The sequence below is a fragment of the Mustela nivalis genome, assembly GCF_964662115.1.
Source record: "Mustela nivalis genome assembly, chromosome: 4".
Lineage (NCBI taxonomy): Eukaryota > Metazoa > Chordata > Mammalia > Carnivora > Mustelidae > Mustela > Mustela nivalis.
Genome location: NC_139023.1, coordinates 136,469,446 through 136,493,576, shown reverse-complemented (window position 1 = coordinate 136,493,576; position 24,131 = coordinate 136,469,446). Strand labels below are relative to the sequence as shown.

Below are 24,131 nucleotides of genomic sequence, written 5' to 3'. Positions count from 1 at the left end.
TATAAATGTTTGTAAACTTATATGTAGAAGCATATTAGAAAACTCCTATGCTTAACTCACTGATAGATTGTGTATCAATCATCTTTCAAGGTTTCAAATAATATCTTCTTTCATAAAGATATAAGTGTTTGCTGGTGTACCTGGATAGCTCAGTTGGTTAGGCATCTGACTCTTGATATCAGCTCTGATCTTTTTTTTTCTTTTAAAATTTATTTATTTTCAGCATAACAGTATTCATTATTTTTGCACCACACCCAGTGCTCTATGCAATCCGTGCCCTCTATAATACCCACCACCTGGTACCCCGACCTCCCATCCCCCGCCCACTTCAAACCCCTCAGATTGTTTTTCAGAGTCCATAGTCTCTCATGGTTCACCTCCCCTTCCAATTTCCCTCAACTCCCTTCTCCTTTCTAACACCCCTTGTCCTCCATGCTATTTGTTATGCTCCACAAATAAGTGAAACCATATGATAATTGACTCTCTCTGCTTGACTTATTTCATTCAGTATGATCTCTTCCAGTCCTGTCCATGTTGCTACAAAAGTTGATCTCAGGGTCATGAGTCCAAGTCCTGCATTGCGCTCTAGGCGTATGTGTGTGAGTATGTGTGTGTGTGTGTGTGTGTGTGTGCGTGCGAACTTAAACAGGAACAGAATATGATGGCAAAAAATGATTTTGAAGATCTCTCCGGCTTTTAAAGAAAGAACCAATTAACTTCAAATGTAATTTTTTTTTCTCTCCTTCCCTACTTCCTTGCTCCCTCTCTCCCTTCCTTCTTTCTTTTCTTTTTCATCTTTCTGCTCCTTCCTCCCCCATCTCCTCACTCTCCTCCTCCTTTTCCTACTTCAAAGATTCTCCTCCAATACTTGAAAATCCTTTCCACCAGACTTGTTTTCTATTTTTCCATTAGAAATACTTACCCAATTCCAGGAACCAAGGCTAAAAGCTGTCACCTTAGGAAAAAAAAAATCCTATTCCCTAGGTTATTTTTATTTAAGTTTTCTAGCCTACATGTGGACCATATAACCACTGATTGGAAAATGTTTCTGTGGCCTAATTTTTGCTATGCTATTATATAGAACTAGACTTCACTGTTAGAACTCATGATCAACAGAACAAAGTTTCCACTTGGAATTAGTCATATTTCTGCCAGGACAGGCTTTTGATTGGGTTTCACTATCAGTGCTCATGTGACTAGCACTTTACTCCTATTCCAGCAGATATTAAATATGACACTATTTCTTGGCTCAAAGAAATTAAAATTAAACAGGAAAGAATCAGTTCTATTGCCACACATCACTTGAACACATCTACTAACAGAAAATATTTACATCTGGGTCAGCATAGAAAGCTGCATCAGGTTTCAGACTTATAATTGTATTTGCTACAGTTGTATTTATAAAGTAACTCCTTTTAACCGTCAAAAGAATGCACCATCGAAGCAGAGTTCTTGAATTGCTGTAATTATGCCTAAACAGGTTCAGTGATCCGTGATGCGGCACTGCCCCAAGGCAAATGAAGAAACATGTCAAGAAGTTCTTTAAGCAACTCCCCAGAAAAGACTTGAGACACTGAGTAGTTTAGACTGAAGGTATCCATCCCACTTCAGAGTCAAATTCTTTCAAAACAACTATTTCGCAGTAGTTTGCATGATAGTAAATTAAACTTTCAGAAAGTACATTCTTTTTCTTTTTCTTTTTCTTTTGAGAGCTTTGCTGTATGGTATAATACTTAGTAGGAAGAAAAATACAAAATCATAGCCAATTTATCTAGCTGGGGGAAAAGCCTGCATTTGTTACTCCAATTATTTTTAGAGTTTTCTTCCTGCTGAAATTATTGGAATACAAAAACAGGGAGTGGTTAAAGTGTTGGGGAAGCACTTTCAATTGGCTTTAGCAAATATTTAACAAGGAGCCATGAAGTTAACTCAGGAAAATTGCTAAACAATTTAAAAAGCAGCAAGAAAACAATAGTCAGACTTGATTTTTAGAAGGCTTTCCAAGTAGTTGGTAGTCCACAATAAGGCTGACCTTCACAGCTTTGAGGCTTAGGAATAGAGGATGGGGAGATGATTAGTTATAGGAGGGAGGGGTGGAAATGGAAAGGAAATCTTTGGCATTGGTCCCCTCCCCTGAGGCTGTGAAGGAACAGAAGGCCAAGTGAGGTAAAAGTTACTAGACAATGACAACGAGACCAGGGGGCAATATTCCAACACCTCATGGCAGCCTGGGTATTGATTCTGGCCTTGAAATACAAATTTAAGACTCACTGTCCAAACAGGATCAGAAACACATACTGTATTCCTTTTAAATTGTGTTTAGCCTATAAAGTTGAAGAGTCCCTTCTCTACAAACCTTATACCAATGCACTGGGAATGCATAGCAATGCAAAAAAGAGCTGAAGCATGAAGATTTTAAAGAAAGGGAACAGGTTCAAAGATTTTTGAGATGGTAGAGTATAGGGAGTATATACTAAATCAATGACAATAAATGATAAAACTAAACACTTTATAATAATATTAAGTAACTTCCAAATAATACCTTAATATTTATTAAGCTATTACTATGTGCTAGCAGAGTTCTAACACTTTCCTTGTGTTAAATGACTTAACACTCATAATAACACTAGAGGTAAGTAGTTTTATTATTCTCATTTTACTGACAAGGAAACTGAGGCATAGAAAGGTGAAATAACTTGAGGGTGACTGGACTGATAAGTGATAGAGGCAAGATTCACACTCTTGCTTCAGAATCTATATGGTTAGCCACTAAACGCTTTTGCTGTTTGTTCTACAAGCATCTTTTTTTTTGTAATGCACAAGCATTCTTTTTTTTTTTTTAAATTCTAGAGGAATTCTCTGACCACCTTTATTTCCTGGGAAAATTTATGTTGATGTTTGTTTATTGATTGGTTTTCTTGTTAAATCCAGAAACTTGGCCATGGAGATGTAAATTAAAATGATGAAATCAATTTTTCTAACAAATGCTACTGTCTGATTTGGCTGCTACTATTTCATGATTATATGCAAAAGGCTGTTATAACCAATTCAGATTCCTAACTAATACTCTATATTTGCCTTGAGTATCAGTTTGCTGTTTTTTTGTTTGTTTTGTTTTGTTTTTAATCAGTTTGCTTCTTGATTTACTGAGCTATCCATATGAGTAGCATTATGTACTGGCCTGTCACAGCATCACAGTGTCATGGTTTGGCCAAGAACAGATGATAGGGAAGTTGCTGTCACTCTGTAATGTTCAAATCATTAAACAACAACTCCACAAAACAGAAACAATATTGGAGCACCTGGGTGGCTCAGTTGTTAAGCATCTGCCTTCGGCTCAGGTCATGATCCCAGGGTCCTGGGATCGAGCCCCACATCGCCCTACATCGGGCTCCCTGCTTGGTGGGAAACCCGTTTTCCCTCTCCCACTCCCCTGGTTGTGTTCCAGCTCTCGCTATCTCTCTCGCTTTCTGTCAAATAAATAAATAAAACCTTAAAAAACCCCACAAAAAACAGAGGCAATTATTTTCTGGGTTCATTGGTACAGAGCTATCCCATTTCACTCACTGGTCTACAGAAACAGATTCAATATTTGGATTAATGATGGTCTTTGGGCAGTTAAAGCATTGTACAGGCAGAGGTCATTTTTCATGTGGGAATTACAAGTGGGTAGATACTGGATAGAAATGGGTTTTGAGAAAGAATGGAAAGGATAGGAAACAGGACTAAAATAGCATGCTAGGTCATATCACCTTAATTTATTAACTCACTAAAAGCACCTGTGAGAGGGGATCAGCGACAAGTTTATTTCTTCATTTTAGTGAAAATAAAGGCACTACTCTGCTGTTTAATCTCCTTTGGTTTCTAGTTCAATGGCATTTTGAAGTCCTAGGGAACACTTTTATCCTCTGTAAAATATAAAAGACTTATTAGCTTTTCAAGTCAATGCAAATGTACAGAAAAAGAAAAAAAAATTAAGAGACTTAGAAATAAATCAAAGGAAATGATAAAAGAATAAGAAAAATAGGAACCTAAAACATTAACTGGTATTGTTTCCTTTGGATTTTGCCCCATTTTACTTTCTCCTATTTGCCAGATGTGATGATATGGGGAAGGTAATTGGGTTGGTGAGATATGCATATGCAACTCTTATTAATCTTCAGATTTTTCACTACTTCTGAAAAGGTACCACGTGTGTGAGCATGTTTGTGTGTGTCTAAATGCAGGCATTTTGTCCTAGCAATGAGAGACTCATAAACACACTTTTCTAATCTCTGCATTCAATAAATTGGGTATACTATACCATAAAAGATCTTTGGCAGAAGACTGAGTACATATATACCATTATATTAAGAACACCATTAATTTAAAATGAGAAAAAGTTTTAAAGCTCTAAAACGTAACTGAGACAACTCTGAAAATTGACTGAACTCATGAGGGCAAACACCTAAGAGCCAACTTAGCCAATTTGTATTGCTTACCACTCATTTTCTAGGGGGTATTTATAGAGGAAATCATGCCATTCATTAGAAACATTGCTGCAGAATGTACCAGATACATAAATGGGATAGTAGAGTAAAATAAAAAGTCATTATTTTTCAGTGAGTATAAAATCAGCGTTATTTGCACCTGTGTCTCTACTACCCGTCTTAAGATGTGAAATGACGCAAGCGCAATGGATGCCCTCTGCGCACTCCTTACTAATTACATTCCTCTTTATCTCAACAGTGATTGTTGTCTGGAATTCAGCATTTGTCATTCTCAGACATTCTTCTGTGCTTTTGTCATATCCTTAAACCTGGAATAAGACTGTTTTGCAATTTTAACTTCATATGGATTAATTTATTAATGCAATCTGTATGCATGTTTTTGCAACTTTTTTTAGATTGCTATTATGTTTGTGAGTTTCAGACATACTGATTCATGAAACTCTAGTTCATTCATTGTATGAATATAAATCACAACTTATTCATTTTCTTTCCTTTTTTTCAGCCTTACTGAGACATAATAGACATATAACACTGTATAAGTTTGAAGTGATTCATTTATATACTACGAAATGATTACCACAATAAAATTAGTTAACATATCCATCATCTTACATGATTGTAAGTTTTTTGTGTGTATAGTAAGAACAGTTAATATCTATTCTCTTAGCAGTTTTGAAGTATACAATATGGTATTGCTCACTGTAATTATGGCTACAATTTCATTAATCAGTTCCCTCAAACTTACTCAGTTGTAACTGGAAATTCATATCCTTTGACCCACATCTCCCCATTTGCCCTGTCCTCTAGCCCCTGGCAACCACCATTTTATGCTCTGCTCCTGTGAGTTTGTCCTTTTAAAGTTTCAACATATAACTGAGACGATACAGCGTTTGCCTTTCTCTGGCTTGTTTCACTTAGGATAATGCCCTCAAGTTCCATCCCTATTGTAAGTGGCTGAATTTCCTTCTTTTTCATAGTTGAACAATATTCCATAGTATACACATGCCACATTTTCTTTATTCATATGACAATGGACACATAGGTTGTGTTAAAATAGCTATTGTCAAAAAGACGAGAGATAATGACCACTGGTGAGCATGTAGAGAAAAGGGAATCCTTGTACATACTGGTGGGAATTTAAGTTGGAAGAGATGCTATGGAAAATAGTATGGAGGGTACTCAAAAAATTAAAAGGAGAGCTGCCATATGATCCAGCAATCCCACTCTGGATATATATCCGAAGCCAATAAAATCACTATGTCAAAGAGGTATCCATTTTCTTTTTGATTAGTATTTAGGTTCTTTACAGTATTTTGAAACAATGCTATAATGCACATTCTTATATATGCATCCTTGTACACAGGAGCAAAAGTTCCTTTCAGATATATAGCTAGGAGTGAGACTTACTCATTTATTTATTTAGTTCATATTTATTGAGTACCTATTATGTGCCAGGCACCATTCTAGGCTCTAGGGATACAGCAATAAGAATCAGATGGTAGTCCCTATATTCAAGGGTTTTATATTTTACTTAGGGAGACAGACAATGAAAAAAATTAAACAAGTAAAATGCAGAGTGTATCAGGTAAGTTCTGTGGAGAAAACCAAAATGACTGGAACAGAGAGTAAGGTGGGGAGGACCTGTTCTTTTACATCAAGTAGTTTTGGAAGGCCACACTCTGAAGGTGACATTTGAGGAGATATATGAAGAAGATGAAGGATCTAATTCTACATACATCTGGAGGAAGAGTACTTTACATAGAGGGAATAGCATGTGCACAGGCCTGAGACAGGAACACATCTGCATGTTAGGAGTGCAGCAAGGACACCATTGTGGCTGGAGTGGACCAAACAGGAGCATAGTAGGGGATGAAGTCAGAGAGATGGTGCCTTACCAATGTTTATAGGGTCTACAGAATTTACTCTGAATGAGATAGAAGGTACTGGAAAGATTTGCATTGTGTTGTGATCACAATTTCATTAAAAAGAATCATGCTAGGTGCTAACATAGAGTGTAATGAGCAAGGATGGAAACAAAGAGACGGATTAGGAACTTAATGCAAATATCCCAGGGGAAGATGATGATGGCTTCGTCCAGCCAATGATGAGAGCCTGATTAGTGGGGCTTTTATAAAGTGATCAGATTCTAGATATATTAAAGGTTGAGCCAACTGGATTTGCTGGCCGGACTGGATGATGTGAGATGCGAGAAAAAGAGTAGCCAAGGATGACTCCAAGGTTTTTCCCTTAAACAGCTGGAAGCAGAATTGCCACTTGTTGACATGGAAAAGATTTAGGAAAGAGAAGGTTTTTGGAGGAGAGGAGAACGAGAGGTTCGGTCTTGGATATATTAAATTTGATAAACCTATTAGATCTCTAAGCAGAGAGGTCAAGTACGCAATTGGTTAGTTTAGGGTATGTACACCTTTAACTTTATTGGGTATCACAAAATTGCTTCCCAAATTATTTGTACCTAATTACATTTCATGTTGCTGTAATAATACTTGTGTGGTTGCTTTTTCATACTGATAATCTAATGGTACTATCTGGTATTGCATTGTGACAATATTCTGTAACAAAAACAAGCGATACTCCTGGAACTAAGCTATCAAGATCTTTTTCTTCTTTTTGTTTCCATTTATTTGAGAAAAAGAGAAAGAGAGAGTGCACAAGTTGTGGGGGTGGTGGTGCAAAGGGAGATGAGTTTGGGAAACAGACTTGCTGCTGAGCAGGGAGCCCAATGACATGGGGCTTGATCCTGGATCCTGGAATCATGACCTGAGCCAAAGGCAGATGCTTAGCTGACTGAGTCACTCAGGAGCCCCGAGCCATCTAGATCCTAACAAGCACTACATGTCGTAACCTACTGGCTAGTGGTGCAGTTGCCACATTTTCCCAAACCAAAATAGTCAATAATTGGGATATACTGATACCACTAGGAAGAAAAGTGAATCGGTGGTTTGTTTCTATTTTCTTTTGAGGAGATGGAAATTTCTACAGACAGCATTGCATAGATTTGGTATGGATAATTCTCTTGTTTTGGCTTTTGATGATGATCAAAGTCTCTACTAATGTAAACTAATTGGAAGCATTGAAGGTACTGGGTTTTGATTTTAATAGCAATGAATTTAATTACTTTTAATCACATATATTGATTGAAACTTTACTAGGCTAATAATGATGACCTAGTAGGCATCTTATGATTAGATGTAACTGTACTTAAAATATTAAATATGCTTGGACTATTGCTGGATTCACTTTTATTGCAATAAGTGGCTGTTTTTCCCCCTTATGAGTATATACACATTTACCTCACAATACAATTTGAATACGAAGATGGTTTGGACTTCTGATCGTAAAGTGGAAATAATTTCTTTTGTTTGTAGTTACTTGATGGAGAATATCGCCTTTCCTCCATGCCCAAACTTTTTTTGGTTTATGTTGATTGACTTACTTGGCAGTATTAACTTATGGCAAAGAAAGAGAATAACTGTGAATGGCCATGTTTTGTTTTGTTTTGTTAACATAGAAAAACACTGTGGAAATTATCAGGATAACATTTTCTTTAAAGATATTTGGAATATGAATTCCAGATGGCAGTTCTGCTCATCTCCATTTCTGGAACTTGTCAGTAAGCCATGCACAACAAGCAAAGCAGCAGTGACAGTGGCTAAATCTTCTCTTGGGTCACTCAGTACCTGATCAGGAATCAGAAGACATGAGTTATATGGTTATATGGTCTCTATGGTTAATTAATAATTTTTCTGTTCCTAGGCAAATAATTTCCTAGTTTTCTTGGTTTCCTTATATTTAAGTGGTTTGAAATATATGGTTGCCATAATAAAATATTTTTAAAACTATAACGTGAAAATATGAGATCTCATTTTTATAGTACTAAAGGTAGCTTTGAACTAAAATTCTTCATGAATTTTCCTCCAACTCACAAAAGTTGAGAGTGGAGGGAACAGGCAAGGCGAATGATGTAAGGGAACATGTTTTTATACTGTTATAAAGTAGTACATGAGAAATATGAAATACTGGGACATAATCAGAAAAATTAGCAAATTATGACTTGATTTTATTTAATGTAATAATTCAAATTGTTAACAAATAATTTGTGTGTAATTTGAGTAGTATCTAAACTATATATGACCTCAGTTCCTATGCATAAGCTTTCTTCCATCAGCCTTTTTCTCTTTTGTTGAGGTTTTGTTGGAACAATGCAAGAATAAAGAAGGAAAAGAGATTTTTTTCCCCCAGTCCTCTTTGTGGTGTAACTGGAATCTATGCCAGTTATATCTGTGGAAGGATGAAATAAAAAAGCCTTGAAATGACTGGCCTGGCTTCGATCCTACTGTTTTCACCAATCTTCCCTTTAGCTGGGGCCACTTTATCTAAGTTTCACTATGTCCAGGTTCTCAGACCAAGTGGTTTCTCTTTTTTTTTTTTTAATTTTTTTATTTTTTATAAACATATATTTTTATCCCCAAGGGTACAGGTCTGTGAATCGCCAGGTTTACACACTTCACAGCACTCACCAAAGCACATACGCTCCCCAATGTCCATAACCCCACCCCCCTTCCGCCAACCCCCCTCCATCCAGCAAGAGTCACTTATGGTTTGTCTCCCTCCCTGATATGAGGAAGTGGTGCTGCAACATGGGGGCTTAAGTGGGTAGGAGAAGAATCAATGAAACAAGATGGGATTGGGCGGGAGACAAATCTTTTTTCTTTTTTTAAAAAATATTTTATTTATTTATTTGACAGACAGAGATCACAAGTAGGCAGAGAGGCAGGCAGAGAGAGAGCTCCCTGCTGAGCAGAGAGCCCAGTGCAGGGCTCGATTCCAGGACCCTGGGATCATGACTTTAGCCAAAGACAGAGGCTTTAACCCACTGAGCCACCCAGGCACCCCTAAGTGGTTTCTATTTAGGCCAAATTTAAGAAGCTCCAGGCCAGCAGCTTAGTAGCCCAGCCTTGTCAGTCTAACAATTTGTTTCCCTGTTCTGGACCCAGGACTGAAGTCCTGACTCATTTAATCATACCCGAGTCTCTACTTCTGAACTGTCCCTGTCCTATTGTCCTTTGGAGTAACAACCTTGCTTTTTCCTTAACCAAACTCCTGAAGGGCTGAACTTTCTCCCTGTGTTCCAGACTGCTCTATCTGGATGCTGACACCTGCTGCCATATTTTCCCGTGATGCAGGCCTTTTAAGTAAGTCTGGACCTTACCATTGCCTGTTGTACCACATCTCACCCGCCTGTCCAAAAGCTGCTGACTTCTCAATAACTGAATGAATGTCTCTATGCTTACTAGTCAGCATCTGTCAGGCCTCCGCTTATTGCTTGCTTCGGGTTCCCCTGACATCCCGGGCTCTCTGAGGATCCTGTTACCTGCTTCTGGGACCTTAGGAGGTAGCCCAACAATCAATAGATCCATATAATCTCTGGGTTTAGAGTCCCCGGGACTGACTTAGTCAAGCCAGGCTCTAAAGTGCCCCACAGTAGGATACATTTTATTAAAGGTTTTCTTCTTCGTATGAAATTTCCTTCAAAGAAGATGATCTCTGTAGACTCTCATGTCTCATGTGGGACAGGAACTCAGTGTTCCTAGGTATATGTTATATCTACAAATGCATGAAAGAGAGTACCAAGATCTTTGAAACAGAAATTAAGAAAATCCAGCACACTCCCCTGTCAAAATACAAAACAAAAAACAAACAAGAACTCCAAAAAGATTAAAAAAAAAAAAAAAAGACCATCTAACTTTAAACAATGGAATATTTCATCAAAGACTTAATTACTCTAGAAGGGCATAATTTGTAATGTCTCATGGACATTGGTCATGAACTTTGGTAGACCAGGAGATGACATGAGGAAACTAGTTAATAATTCTTTGATCACCAACCAAATTAATGCTCCCCCAACCCCAGTAAAAAGAAAGGAGGAAGAAGTATGAATTTGATGTCCCCCAAATTATTCAATGTTTAAGTGAACTTTAATGTACTAATTACCGTCTGCTCACCTGAATTAATCCTTTGATGTTAAACTGATTTTTTGGGATCATTTCTGAAAGGGTATGGTATTTTTATTTGTCACAGTAATACATTTGAAAGGGGCTTATTTTGGAGGTAAATGTAAGCGGAGTCATGCCATATGAGAACCTGTGAAATTGTTTTGAATGACATGTGAAAGTATCACTCATAGAGAATTATTTGTTCCCAAGATTAGTGGGTTAAAAACAATCTAATCAGAATCCAAAAGAATCACGTAATTTCATTTCCATCATAGGCAAAATAATAAGAAAAGTTCTTTATAGAAAAGATATAAATGCAGAATTTAGGACAGCTTTAATGAAATGAACCCATTAAGAAGTTTTTGACTGCCCCCTGCTGTCAGTTTCTTAAAAGAAATATAGCAAAATTACTGTAAAAACTGACTCGAGGAATTAGTTAAACAAATTAGTAGGAAAAAAAATTCCCTGCCTTTAATTGCACTATTTTTTAGCCAGTAGTGCTAATGCTTACTTCATGTTTGTGAGCAATAAACTGCGAGATCAACTCTAGCAAAGTGTGTCTAGGTGGATGTAAGGTGAGAGGTCAAGTTCATGGCTTGTGAAATGCTGTATTAATAAGAATATACCAGCATTGCAATTTTTAGCCAATGATGTCTAGTTTACCATTTTGCCAAATTTCACAATTTTGAATTTACTTATTTAATACTCCCAGCTTTTAAAAATAATTTTTATTTTTTTAAAATTATTTTTATTAGCATAATGTATTATTTACCCCCGGGGTACAGATCTGTGAATCATCAGGCTTATACATTTCACAGCACTCACCATAGCACATATCCTCTTCGGTGTCCATAACCCTACCACCCTCTCCATACCTCCCTACAGTTTGCTTTGTGAGATTAAGAGCCTCTTATGGTTTGTCTCCCTCCTTATCTCATCTTGTTTCATTTTTTCCTTCCCTACCCCAAAACCTCCTGCCCTGCCTCTCAAATTCCTCAAATCAGAGAGGTCATAAGATAATTATTTCTCTGATTGACTTATTTTGCTCAGCGTAATACCCTCCAGTTGCATCCACATTGTCGCAAATGGCAAGATTTCATTTTTTTAATGGCTGCATAGTATTCCATTGTGTATATATACCACATCTTCTTTATCCATTCATCTGTGATGGAAATCTAGGTTCTTTCCATAGTTTGGCTATTGTGGACATTGCTGCTATAAACATTTGGGTGCAGGTGCCCCTTTGGATCACTACATTTGTATCTTTAGGGTAAATACTCAGTAGTGCAATTGCTGGGTCATAGGGCAGTTCTATTTTCAACATTTTGAGGAACCTCCATGCTGTTTTCCAGAGTGGCTGCACCAGCTTGCATTCCCACCAAGAGTGTAGAAGGGTTCCCCTTTTTCCGCATCCTCGCCAACATCTGTTGTTTCCTGACTTGTTAATTTTAGCCATTCTGACTGGTGTGAGATGGTATCTCATTGTGGTTTTAATTTGTATTTTCCTGATGCTGAGTGATGCTGAACTCTTTTTCATTTGGATGTCTTTTCAGAAATGTACGTTCATGTCCTCTGCCCATTTCTTGATTGGATTATTTGTTCTTTGGGTGTTGAGTTTGATAAGTTCTTTATAGAATTTGGATACTAGCCCTTTATCTGGTATGTCATTTTGAATTTACTTTTTAATATTTATTTAACCCAAGTAAAACATCCTTCATTAATGAAAGCAAAACTTTAAAAATAAATAAATGTATGGCTTATTTTTATAGCATAATCCAGCTTGCAATGTTATTTTCATTTTAGCATATAAAATTAAGAAATGAGAAATAATAAAAGTTATAGGTAATACTAATGCTGTAGTCACGAGCTGCAAGGCACTGTTTAATTTTTTCACACATTATCTTAATCATCATAAAATTGAATGAGGTAAGCATTATTTTAATTCCCATTAGACAGATGAAGAAACTAAGTCACAAAGAAACTTGACTCGGTGACACAACTGGTAAAAGGTGGAGCCATGATTGGAAACCCTGCAGTCTGACTCCCAGGTCACTTTTCTTAACCTTTTTGCACAGAAAGTATGAAATCTGCAGTTAAGGAGGGAGAACTCCAGCTATAAAAATGGTCATGGTTGTGTAATATGTATATTGACTCCAACTAACCTTGTGCTCATGTAATTGTTGTAAATGTAATAATAATAATTATTATTATTAATTTTTTATTTTTGGTATACCCATGCTGTAGTGTCCAGAGCCTTTGTATAAGCAATAGACCTGTATTGTTTCAGTTTGTTTTATCTTTATTGTTTCAGTTTGGTTTACCTTTATGTGTTTCCTTGGTTGCACCACATTGAAGGTGTGTGGTGTGCTTTTTTCAGTGACTATGTGGCCACTTAGCTCAGTCCTTAGATCAGAGTATGTATTTGGGGGTTAATCTTGTGGTTGGCCTCTGTGCACCCGTGCCTTTCATCTCCATACTGCCAAACAATGTCCAGTTTTAACCACACTTTCAACCACCTTCAGCACCTCATATTCAAATGATGCACACATTTTCACAGTGTTTTAATGAATCAGTTGCACATTTTAAGTTTCCTTGGATGCTATTAATTCCAGAGTCCTATTTAATAACCCATTTGTGTTCCTCTATCCCTGTCTGGTCCTTTGCCTTCCCCTTAGGGGCACATGGTTCATGATAACAAATGCATCCCACCCTTGATAACTAGCACAACTAGTATTTGCAATTCTGGGATGCTTTTGTCTTGCAGGTATTTGAAAACACCACTTCAGGCACTAGAGGGCTAACTCTACAGGAAATCTCTTCTCATCCCACATTAGAGTAAAACCAAAAGTCAACACAAATCATTTACTATTCATAACAAAAAGTTCTTACCTGACTCGAGGAGTTGGGTTTCCAGTGACTCTACACTCCAAGTAAACTCTGCTTCCTTCTGCCACTTCTTGGCTCCGAAGCTTCTGGATGAACCGTGGAGCTGAGGGGAAGTGGAATGCATTCTGGGGCTGTGGGTGAGAGATGTTACTGCATGGCACTGCCTTGTGCTGGTCTGCCTGGTAGCAATGCTGGGCTTCGGGTAACTTGACCTCTGCTTCCGTCTCCTGTTGGTCTCCAGTGGGGCTCTGGCTGGCTGAGGCACTCATCAGGGCTGACCGTTGATTTTTAGGAGACAAGTAGCCACTGTCTGGTGACGAGGACTCCCCATTCGGGTTTCTATTTCTTGGTTTTGCAGCTTCTTTAAATATGGATGTCAGCTCCTCAATGAGATTAGCTGCCTTGTCGCATAGCTGGCTCTGCGGGCCAGTCTTACCTTGATACGCTGGTTTGGGCTTCACACTTGTGTTGGGAGTTTTTGCACCACGTTTTTCAGCTTTTTGGAGGCTCCGGATGTAGCTGGGGCTGGCAAGCAGGGGTGATTTGGCGGGTTTCCTCTTTGAAGCAGGTGAAGAGATACGGTCACTTTGTTCTGGAAGAGGTTGGACAGGTGTTGGCCTGTTATCACAAGGTCTTCCTAAGGAGGATGGCTCACCAAATTTGGTCTCCTTATGGGAAGGATTTTCACAGACACTTATAGGAGAGGAATTGAAAATCTGTGAGATCTCCTTTTCTGAGTCACAATCTTCCGTTTCAGAGCTGGCTATTGCTCTCCGGGCTAGGTCAAGACTCTTGTTTATCTCTTCCTGGCTGAGAAAAGCAGATAGCTCAGGGAAGAAGTCAGCATTCTTGCTTTCTTCCTGCATGTCTGATAGGGAATCATAGAACGAGTCATGGGAGGAAGTCTCTGACATAGTTCAATAGTCTTCATATACTTTTTGTTTGCTCTCAACAGAAAGGCCAGAGGCACTGGAAACCAATTTACTTCTTGTGTTCTGAAAGACAATGTAGAGAGAGTTGCCATTAGTAGTAATGGGTGTGTGTGTATACGTGTGTGTTGTCACGGTATTATTAATTTACAGTTTGGGAGAAACATTAAAGTGAACAAATGGAAAAATCATTTTTCTCTATTCTTCAAGTTGGAAGAAACATCAAGTATACTTGTGTTTGTTATCTCATTTTAATTTATTATTTTCCCTGTGAGTGAATATTAAGTATTTTACTAACCAGCACAGAATAATCTAAAAAGAAAATATCTGCATTAGGCACTAAGAGTACAGTAGGACATTCTGCACTTCTCATGTGCCATTTTCCCTCAAGATCAAAGCTTACTGAAGCTCAAAATCCAGAAATGTGGGTGGGAGCTTGGAAGTTTATGAAGGTGAAAGGAGAGACCACATACTAGTATTCGAGTACTTGTGGTTCTCAGTGGGAAGCCAAATCTGTGGACTGGTAGTCAAAAGTTGGGAGCTTGTTTCTGGCCACAATAAAAGAAGAAAAAAAAAGGCAAAGTCATGGCAAATATAGCAAGTGTCAAAATAAACATTCATGCAAGATTTTATTTAACTACTTAATGAGGAAACTGATAAGATGTACAACTATTTCAAAGCAAATTCTAAAGTAAATGAATATATATGTAAGTATAATATATATGTACATATATAATTATGTAAGTATATACGCAATCAAGAATGCTAAAACGAATTTACTAATAAATTTGAAACTGGTTAATATATATAGAGAAATAAAATGTAATGTTTGGAGTCATTTCTACAGAGTACAAACTAACAGTATTTCTACTGGAAAAAATGTATTTGTGTATCTGTGCTCAAGTATAATTTGCATTGTTATTTGATTTCTACAATTTACAAAGGTAATAAAATTGCCTAATAAAAGACAGTAAAAGGCATAGACCACATTAGAATCAGATGACCCTGGAAGGTCTACCAGACCCCATCCAGTATTCTATTGGAAAAGCATCAGTTCTCTATTGCTTATTTCAAAGTCTTTCATAGTTTGTCCTGAGAAGGCAGATGGTTTCACCCAGAACAGAGCCCTTAATTACATTTGACCCTTCAGTCAGGAAACATGGTAGATGGTTTAGAAGTCAAGGTCAAGGTCAACTCTTAAAATGTGTGAGGATATAAATCACCAGGCAGCATTAATTCAGAAGACATGAAAATTAGAAGAGAGAGAGGCTTGGGCCAAAAGTATGTTTATATACTGAAGGTAAAACAGACCATATTTCCATTCCTTACAACATATATTTTTCTTTGGAAGAGAGGCTATTGGTCTGTTTGTTTTTGGTCTTAGAGAAATTAATTTTTTGCATTGAACTTAGTGTGAGAAGGAAATGGAGAAATACACTTTTTTTTTTAAGAGATTGTATTTATTTTTTCAAGAGAGAAAGAGGGAGCAAGCAAGAGAGAACACACAAGTTGGGGGAGGTGGGGAGGAGCAGAGGGAGAAGCAGACTCCCCAGTGATCAGGGAGCCTGACATGGGGCTCGATTCCAGGACCCTGGGATCATGTTCTGAGCCAAAGGCAGCCACTTAACTGACTGAGCCACCCAGGCTCCTGGGAAGTATAGTTTTGAAAAAGATGGGTTTCTGCCTTCATGGAATTTAGTCTATGGGTGATATAAATAAGTAATGAGCATATATATAATTTAGTATGTTAAGTGCTATGGTAAGAAAACAAAGTGCTAGGTTAGCACCTGAAAGGTATAACAGGGTTTGGATCAAGAAAAATTTTATGGAAGTTGAAGCCTATAGGATGGTATGTGAGGGAGGAAGAAGAGTTAGGCAGGTAAAGAGGACACTGGCAGAAGCACAGAGAAAGTTTTGGATCCTAGGGAGAGTACTGGCAGACTCAGGTGACTTAGAGAGGTTTAGTGAAACAGAAATGTATCTGGAAATGGGGAAAATCACCAGAGAAAAAGTTAGAAAGCAGGAGTGGTGTCAGAGGGTCTGGAACCATGTGAAGAACTTGAATTTTATCTTAGGTGCAGCTAGAGGACAAAGAAGACTGTTAAGTATGTGAGAAACATCACCAGAGTTGTTTTATTTTTTTGCTATTTAAAAAAGTTTTTATTTATTTATTTGAGAGAGAGAGAGAGAGTAAGAGAGTGAGAGAGTGAGCATGAGCAGGGAGAGGGCAGAGGGAGAGGGACAAAGAGACTCCCTGCTGAGCTGGGGACTTGGGTCTTGATCCCAGGACCCTGAGATCATGACCTGAGCCAAAGGTAGATACTTAGCCAACTGAGCCACCCAGGTGCTCCAGAGTTGCATTTTATTTTATTTTATTTTATTTTATTTTTAAAGATTTTATTTATTTATTTGACAGAGAGAAATTACAAGTACACTGAGAGGCAGGCAGAGAGAGAGAGAGAAGGAAGCAGGCTCCCTGCTGAGCAGAGAGCCCGATGTGGGACTCGATCCCAGGACCCTGAGATCATGACCTGAGCCGAAGGCAGCGGCTTAACCCACTGAGCCACCCAGGCGCCCCCAGAGTTGCATTTTAGAAAGATAACTGATTGTAGCCTAGCTCAGGAGCTGAGTCAGAGGAAGAGGAAGGCAAGATGAAAGAAGAAAGTCGGTGAGAAGGCTTGTGTCTATTCTTGGGGTGGTGTATATTTATCATTATTTTATCTTTGGATCCCCATCATCTGAGCCTCCTTATTAGTTCTGGATAGTTCCTCATCTTATGTGCCTCAGTGAGAAACTAAATTTATTTATCATATTGGAATGTGGAATCTCCAAATATTTGTTTTCCTAGCTCCTTGGAGCCTGGGCACAAGTCTTGGCACATGGCAGTTATAATGCATCCATCTTTGGCCTTTGAGGCAGGTTCCATGGAGAAAGCATTTTTGTTTCTGGTCATAGCAAAGATGTAGCAGCATGGGGTATGGGGGCAGCAGCGGTGGCTGTGCAGAGGTGGGAGGTGGAAGCTGTGCCATGGGCTATTGAGCTGTCATGGTGGTAGTCACACATGAGCCTTTTTTTGGCCTTTTGGTCTTGCCTCCAGCATACACTCTGGGTCTCATTCTGTGATCTGCCGACTCCTACCAATAATTCACTTTGCACTCAAGTTGACCAAAGAATATTTCTGTCACTTGCCACTAAGGAACACAACTGATAGTAGATTAAAAAAACATGACAGAAGCCTAAATGAGTGACATTGAGATGGACAACAGTGGACAACAGATAGAAGCTAGGACAGAAATCTTTGAGTAATTGAAGAGATGATGCAGAGAGAGGATTATAGATTTCTTATTCAAACAGTGGGATGGACGGTGCCATTAACTCACATGCCACAAGTGGGGGGACAAGTTTTGAGAAAAAAATCTTAATTTTGATTTACACCTTCTACAACAGGGAACTCTGGTATTGATGGCTGAAGGCAATTTGAGATACTGGTCCAGAGTACATGAGTAAAGAGAACAAAATTTGATTGGGAATTATTAACCTATGGGTGGCAATGTAATACAAGATGGTGAATAAGATCAAGGAAGAGAGAGAGAAAAAAAGGAAACAATCCTCTAGAGGTTTCGGGGGAAAACCAGGAGACTGGGGTGTTATAGAAGCTGGGCAAAGAAATGTCTCATGAAGGAGGAAGTATCGTTTTGATTTAGCAACTGGGAACATTTAGCACCATTACCAATAGCAATTTTGGTGTATGTGACAAAGATTGAAGTCAGATTCAAGATATGCTGAGAAATTATGAAAGGAAAGAAAATATAGATTGCACATGTTATTGACTATTTTGAGAAGTTTATAGAAAGGAGGAGAGACAGAGGTAGTTGGTGGACAAAAGTATAAATTTCTGGTGGGTTTATTTGTTAACAGTGTGGCTCGGGAATGTGTTTCAGTGCTAATGGAATTAGACAGAAGAGAGGGAGAAGCAGAAGATCCATGTAAAAAAGTGAGGAAGATGAAAAGACGGGGTCTTCCAGGATGTGAGATTAAATGAGTTACTATGGTACAAACAACTTCCGGTTGGAAAGGAACAGTTCTCCCATTGTCAAAGGAGAGAAATAATTAAAGTGTGTGTGCCTCTGTGTGTGTGTGTGTGTGTGTGTGTGTGTGAAAGAAAGGGTCAGGGGGAATATGCATAAATTTGTTATTGAAAGAAAGGGGAGGTCCTATCTTGAGATTTCTGAGGATTTGGAAGTTTTTGAGGACAGAAGACAATTTGAAATAGCTGATGTAGAGAAAGGAAAAATTTCTTCAAGAAGGGTTTATGGGCAGGTAGCTTAGTTGGTTAGGCGCCTGCCTTCAGCTCAGATCATGATCTCAGGGGCCTGGAATAGAGCCCTGCATTGGGCTTCCTGCTCAGTGGAAGTCTGCTTCACCCTCTCTCTCTGTCATGTCCTCTGCCCCAACTTGGGCATGCACGCTCTCTCTCGCTCTCTCTTTCAAATAAACAAATAACACTTAAAAAAAAAAAAAAAGGAAAAAAAAGATTTGTGGGCAGAGGTGAGAACTTAGTTGAAGTTAAATGTGATGTATTTATAGTATCATTAATCAGTGTGACTGCACACTTCTCTTCACCAGAGCTCAGCCATTCAGTTGAAGACGCGGAGATAAGATGTTTTAGGTTTTGACACACAGGTAAGATGGAAGGGAAATGGACAAGGTTGTTGAGAATATCAGCAAGATTGGGGGAGGATTCTAAAATCTATGCTGGATTTGGATTCATGGGTAGGAGTTTGATTATAAAGAGCTTAAGGGACTGAAGGCTCATTGAAATTAAAGGGGAGATAGAGTGGAAATGAATGAATGAGAGATCTGGAAGGACGTATGGAGATAGTGAAATGTTTGAACTGATCATTTCAGAGGCAGAGCCTTTTGATTCCCGACTACACTTAGAGTGTGGCCCTGTGAAAGTCTTTGACTGTCTCTGAAGAACAATGAGTTTAGTAGCTGCAACAGAGACTTTATGATTGACAAAACCTAAAATATTTATCCAGACTTTTACAGGAAAAGTTTGACAGCTGTAGAACATCAGCTACCTAATAACTTCATCTAGCATGAGCATGACTAATAGTAATCCTGATAATGATGATGATTAACAACATACTGCTCACTGAGGCAGGCATTGTGTCAAGTGCCATTCAGTCGATGACTTCATTTAAAATTCTCGGGTACCTGGGTGGCTCAGTGGGTTAAAGCCTCTGCTTTCGGCTCAGGTCAGGATCCCAGGGTCCTGGGATCAAGCCCCACATCGGCTCTCTGCTCAGCAGGGAGCCTGCTTCCTCCTCTCTCTCTCTCTCTGCCTGCCTCTCTGCCTACTTGTGATCTCTGTCTGTCAAATAAATGAATAAATCTTCAAAAAAAAATAAATAAAATTCTCACAACAGGCCCCCGTTTACAAAGAAGGAAACTGAGGCAGAAAATGTGAATAGAAGAGCCAAGATTCAAATCCAGACAACGACTTCAGAACTTATTATCTTAACCGTAGTCTTAACTACAATATATTATAGTTTCCACAACCAAGAGTCCTAAGCAATATATCAGGCTAATAAAATTTTGGATCAGTTTTCTGCTATTTCTGCTAATATTAGAGTTCTGCTATTAATTTAACTATACTTAGTGCAAAGTGAACATAATAGGATAAATTTCAAAACTTCATAAAAAAATTTTATGAGGAAGCTTAAAGTAAACTTCTGAATGATGAAACACTTTTTAGTTCATTTTTTAAAACAGGGAGTGTTTGCTGGAGGCAGATTAAATCACCTGCTTATTAACTTATATTTTGGTTTTAAAGAGGCGCCATCTGACAGGATCCAGTTGTGAGGATTAGGTGTAGCTTAAAAACTGCTTATACAGTGAAAAAGAAAATAATAGTTCTATAGCATATATGGTTTGGGTTTAATTTGCAACCCAGTTATTGCTGCTAGAACATGCACATGGTCTAGGGAAAATGCTCATTCAACGTGGATGAACAAGGGAGGTTTCCAGGTGGCCCAACTCACGGGAAAATCACGCTTCAGAGATTTTCATGTCAGTCAACAGCCCGCAATTAAAATGTTGTAATCAAAAGAAATATAATTACAAACACCTCCATTATTTCCATGAGATTTAATGTTTTATTTCAAACAGTGCTTTTGGTGATTCTATGCTGGTATAATAGTCACAGAAAGTGAAATACAGTGAAAAGAACTAATTATACTGTCTTTAATGAATAAAGAAGTGAGATAAACATTATCAAGTTCCATTAAACATTAACAAGTTCCAATTTAGCAGGTAGAATTGAAAGATTTTTGAAATTCTGAGGAGTAAAGTATTTTCCTACATCTTTAAATTTTCTCTGTCCCCTGTCTCCGTCCTCAGAAGAAATTTGAATTGCTTGGAAATTCTCCTTTTCATCTTTTTCCCTTTTGTACATTCTTCATCCGTTATTAATAATTTGACTTTAAACTCTGATAAACCAGAGCCATTTTCTAATTTTTTAAAATTTGTATAGGCCTAGCTTCTTCCCCATGGGAGAAATAGCTCTTTGTTGGTCCTGCATGTTTTATGTTTCTATGTTTTTCTGTTTCAACTCCAGTTTATCCTTAAAAATAGTATGTAATTTCACTTCCTTTTGGTGCTTTCTGATTCCTCAGTCAGTGTACTTCTCTCTTTCTTCAAACATGGTACTTTGCATAGCATTCTCCTATAACAGTCATCTTACTGAATTACTAATATGAGTTAGAGAACTCTTCATCCATTAGACTGTGAACTTCTTGAAAGAGATGTAACTGACAGTCTTTGAATGGTTAATGCTTGGCACAGTGTCTGGGCCATGGCAGATGATGGAGAGAAACTGCCTGGTACTTCAAACATGGATTGAACCCTAACTAGGATTTGATGGGAAACAGAGCCATACAAACAAAGACATGAGGCACAAATGTCTCATTCCCTGCTTGCTCTCAGCCATTCAGACCTCACTGCAGCATTTCTCTGGGACCTACTGTACTCAGTGGAACATTGTTCTGCTCTTTCCCCTGCTGTTTCATCTGTCTTACCAATAGGTACTCATCCCCTGGGTTCTGTTTTCTAGTAAGAACTTGATAAAGTAATCAGTGCTATATATTAATAGCTGTTAGTGTGGAAAATATAAAATGCACATTTCATGCTCGTTTCACTAATACAAGACAGTGGCTCTGACACTGCATTAATAAAAACCTTATCTATAAAGATATCAATTCTTATGGTTCTCAGTACCTGCCAAGAAAGATTCTCATGAAAAAATTCAGAATCAGAAAAACATTTATTTTGTTTTCTTAGCATTCCTACTATTAGACAATCACAATTCTGTAACCTTTTTTAATGATGCTCTTTGGCATGGATGTTACCAAGCTCAGAGTTAAATTTTGAATAATAGAAATACGAATATTTTTAGTCCTCCCCCCACCTTTTTTTTTTAGCTCTCTTTCTCTCTTTACTTATTCAGTCAGCATATTTTTTGTTGAGTGCCTACTGCATTAGGCTCCTCTTCTACAGGTTGGAGACATAGCTGTAAGACTCCTCTGCCCTAAGGAGTTAACCTACTAAAGGAGAAAAGGCAAAAATAGGAAATTGAGATAATGTCAGGTTCTCAATTTGGTCTTGGTTTGGTCTTAAACCTTTTAATTGATTTTGGACAACTGCATTGTTCTTTTATTGCATGCAGTCTCAAATTATATTTGAAAGTTAAGGTACAAATGAAACAAAACAAAATAAAACAAACCAGTAAATACAATAAGATGCATGTTGTATATTAAGATTGGTGTTTTTCAGACCTGTTATGGAAGGCATGCTGCTGGTGGGAGGGTGGCACTCACAGGAGGAGGATACCCTCAGGCTTGCTGTGCTTTAGGTTCTTTCAATTTCTACCATGCAGGCAGCTGCAGTTATCCTCACAGTGCTCTGAAGGCAGATTCTTCCAGGCGAACTCTGATATTTATGCATGACATTTATGCTAAACTTAAGGAAATATTTGGTGAAGCAAGGTTTAGGAAGGTTAGCAAATACTATGAGGCATTACAGATTTCCTTCCACCTTGAACTTCAGTGACAGCTTATCAGCATCTTGACTTTCCCAAGCAAATACTGCTTTCTATTGTAAATGTCCTTGGTCACCTATTTTGTTAAACCCCCATGGCATATTTCATTCATTCTAAGGAATTTGATGCTACTTAATTTATAGATTATTTCCAAGAGTAATTTTATGGTTTACAGCTTTTCCCTGAGTTAATATCGTTTGAATTCTGTCAGACGCTCAAGATCTACTATGAAATATGAGTTTTCATTGAACTTTTAAAATTTCATTTGTCTATCACACATTTTAACACAAGCAATTTTATCATTAAATTGTCTTGAAATTACTTTCCTAGTGTTTGGGAAAATATTTATTGTTGAGTTCCTAAATATGAATATATATGATTTACAACATACATGAGTGTATAAATAATAGAAAAGAGAAAAGAGAGACAAATTTAGAAATTATAAATAACATTTGTTTTTTGAGTTGCTGACTTCTGGGGATAATTACGTGAAAACAAGATCTATGGTAACTGGAAAATCCTCTTTTTTGCCAGCCAAAAAATTTTTGTGGGACACCCCCTGCAGGATCCCTGTGAGCTATCTGATCCTCAGAATAATTGATGGGGTTATCATTATTTTTCTTCTTATTTTTATTATTTCTGCACCCAAAACTTCAGCATAAAAACATTCAATTATTTGGCTAAAGGTGAACTGTCAGGAAATGGCAGTTTTAGGGTTAAAACCTGTATTTAACCAAAAAGCTTCCTTTTTCTCTTGGGGATATTATGGCTATTTACTTTAAGAATTTAGATAAGGGGAGAACATATGCAATCTGTTTATGCAATTCCTTGTAGAGACATAGAGAAGCTACCGTGATTTTGAAAGAAAAACTGTTTGATGCTAGAAAAAGGCTGACAGGCACTAAGGGTCACACAGTATCTCATACCACATGAGCCAGGTACTTTATTTATTTAGAGAAGGAGAGAATGTGTGGCGGGGAGAGGGGAGGTGGGAAAGGTCAGAAGGAGAGAAAGAGACAGAATCTTAGGCAGGTCCCATGTTTAGCGTGAGGCCTGACTGGGGCCATGGTGGGTGGGTGGGTGGGTTGTGGTGGTGGTGGTGCTGTAGGTCTGGGGAGATGGGCTAGATCTCACGACCCTGAGATCATGACCTGAGTTGAAATCAAAGAGTCAGATGCTTAACTGACTGAGTCACCCTGACACCTGGGTGTAGTAACATTTCAACAGGCATTTAAAAATGCATATGTACTACTTCAAAGATACAAATGTAGTGATCCAAAGGGCACCTGCACCCCAATGTTTATAGCAGCAATGTCCACAATAGCCAAACTATGGAAAGAACCTAGATGTCCATCAACAGATAAATGTATAACAATGGACTATTACACAGACATCAAAAAAAGGAATCTTGCCATTTGCAATGACATGGATGGAACTAGAGGGTATTATGCTAAGCAAAATAAGTCAATCAGAGAAAGACAATTATCATATGATCTTACTGATACAGAGAATCTTAGAAACAAGGCAGAGGATCATAGGGGAAGAGAAGAAAAAATGAAACAAGATGAAATCAGAGAGTGAGACAAATCATAAGAGACTCTTAATCTTAGGAAACAACTTGAAGGTTGCTGGAGGAGATGGGGAAGGGGAGATGGGGTGACTGGGTGATGGACAATGGGGAGGGTGTATTGTGGTGAACACTATGTGTTGT

At 38.0% G+C, this 24,131-nt stretch overlaps 1 protein-coding gene across 1 annotated transcript in view; it reads right to left on the bottom strand.

The window, feature by feature from the left end:
* Positions 1-24,131, bottom strand: part of LOC309863902 (palladin-like) — a gene marked incomplete at its 3' end in the record, with an annotated part of 214,018 nt that overhangs the window by 176,803 nt on the left and 13,084 nt on the right. Inside the window, exon 2 of the mRNA XM_082729143.1 lies at positions 13,394-14,385. Within this exon, the coding sequence (XP_082585269.1) occupies positions 13,394-14,304 (911 nt within the window). The 5' untranslated portion in view covers positions 14,305-14,385. The remainder of the gene's footprint in view (positions 1-13,393; positions 14,386-24,131) is intronic.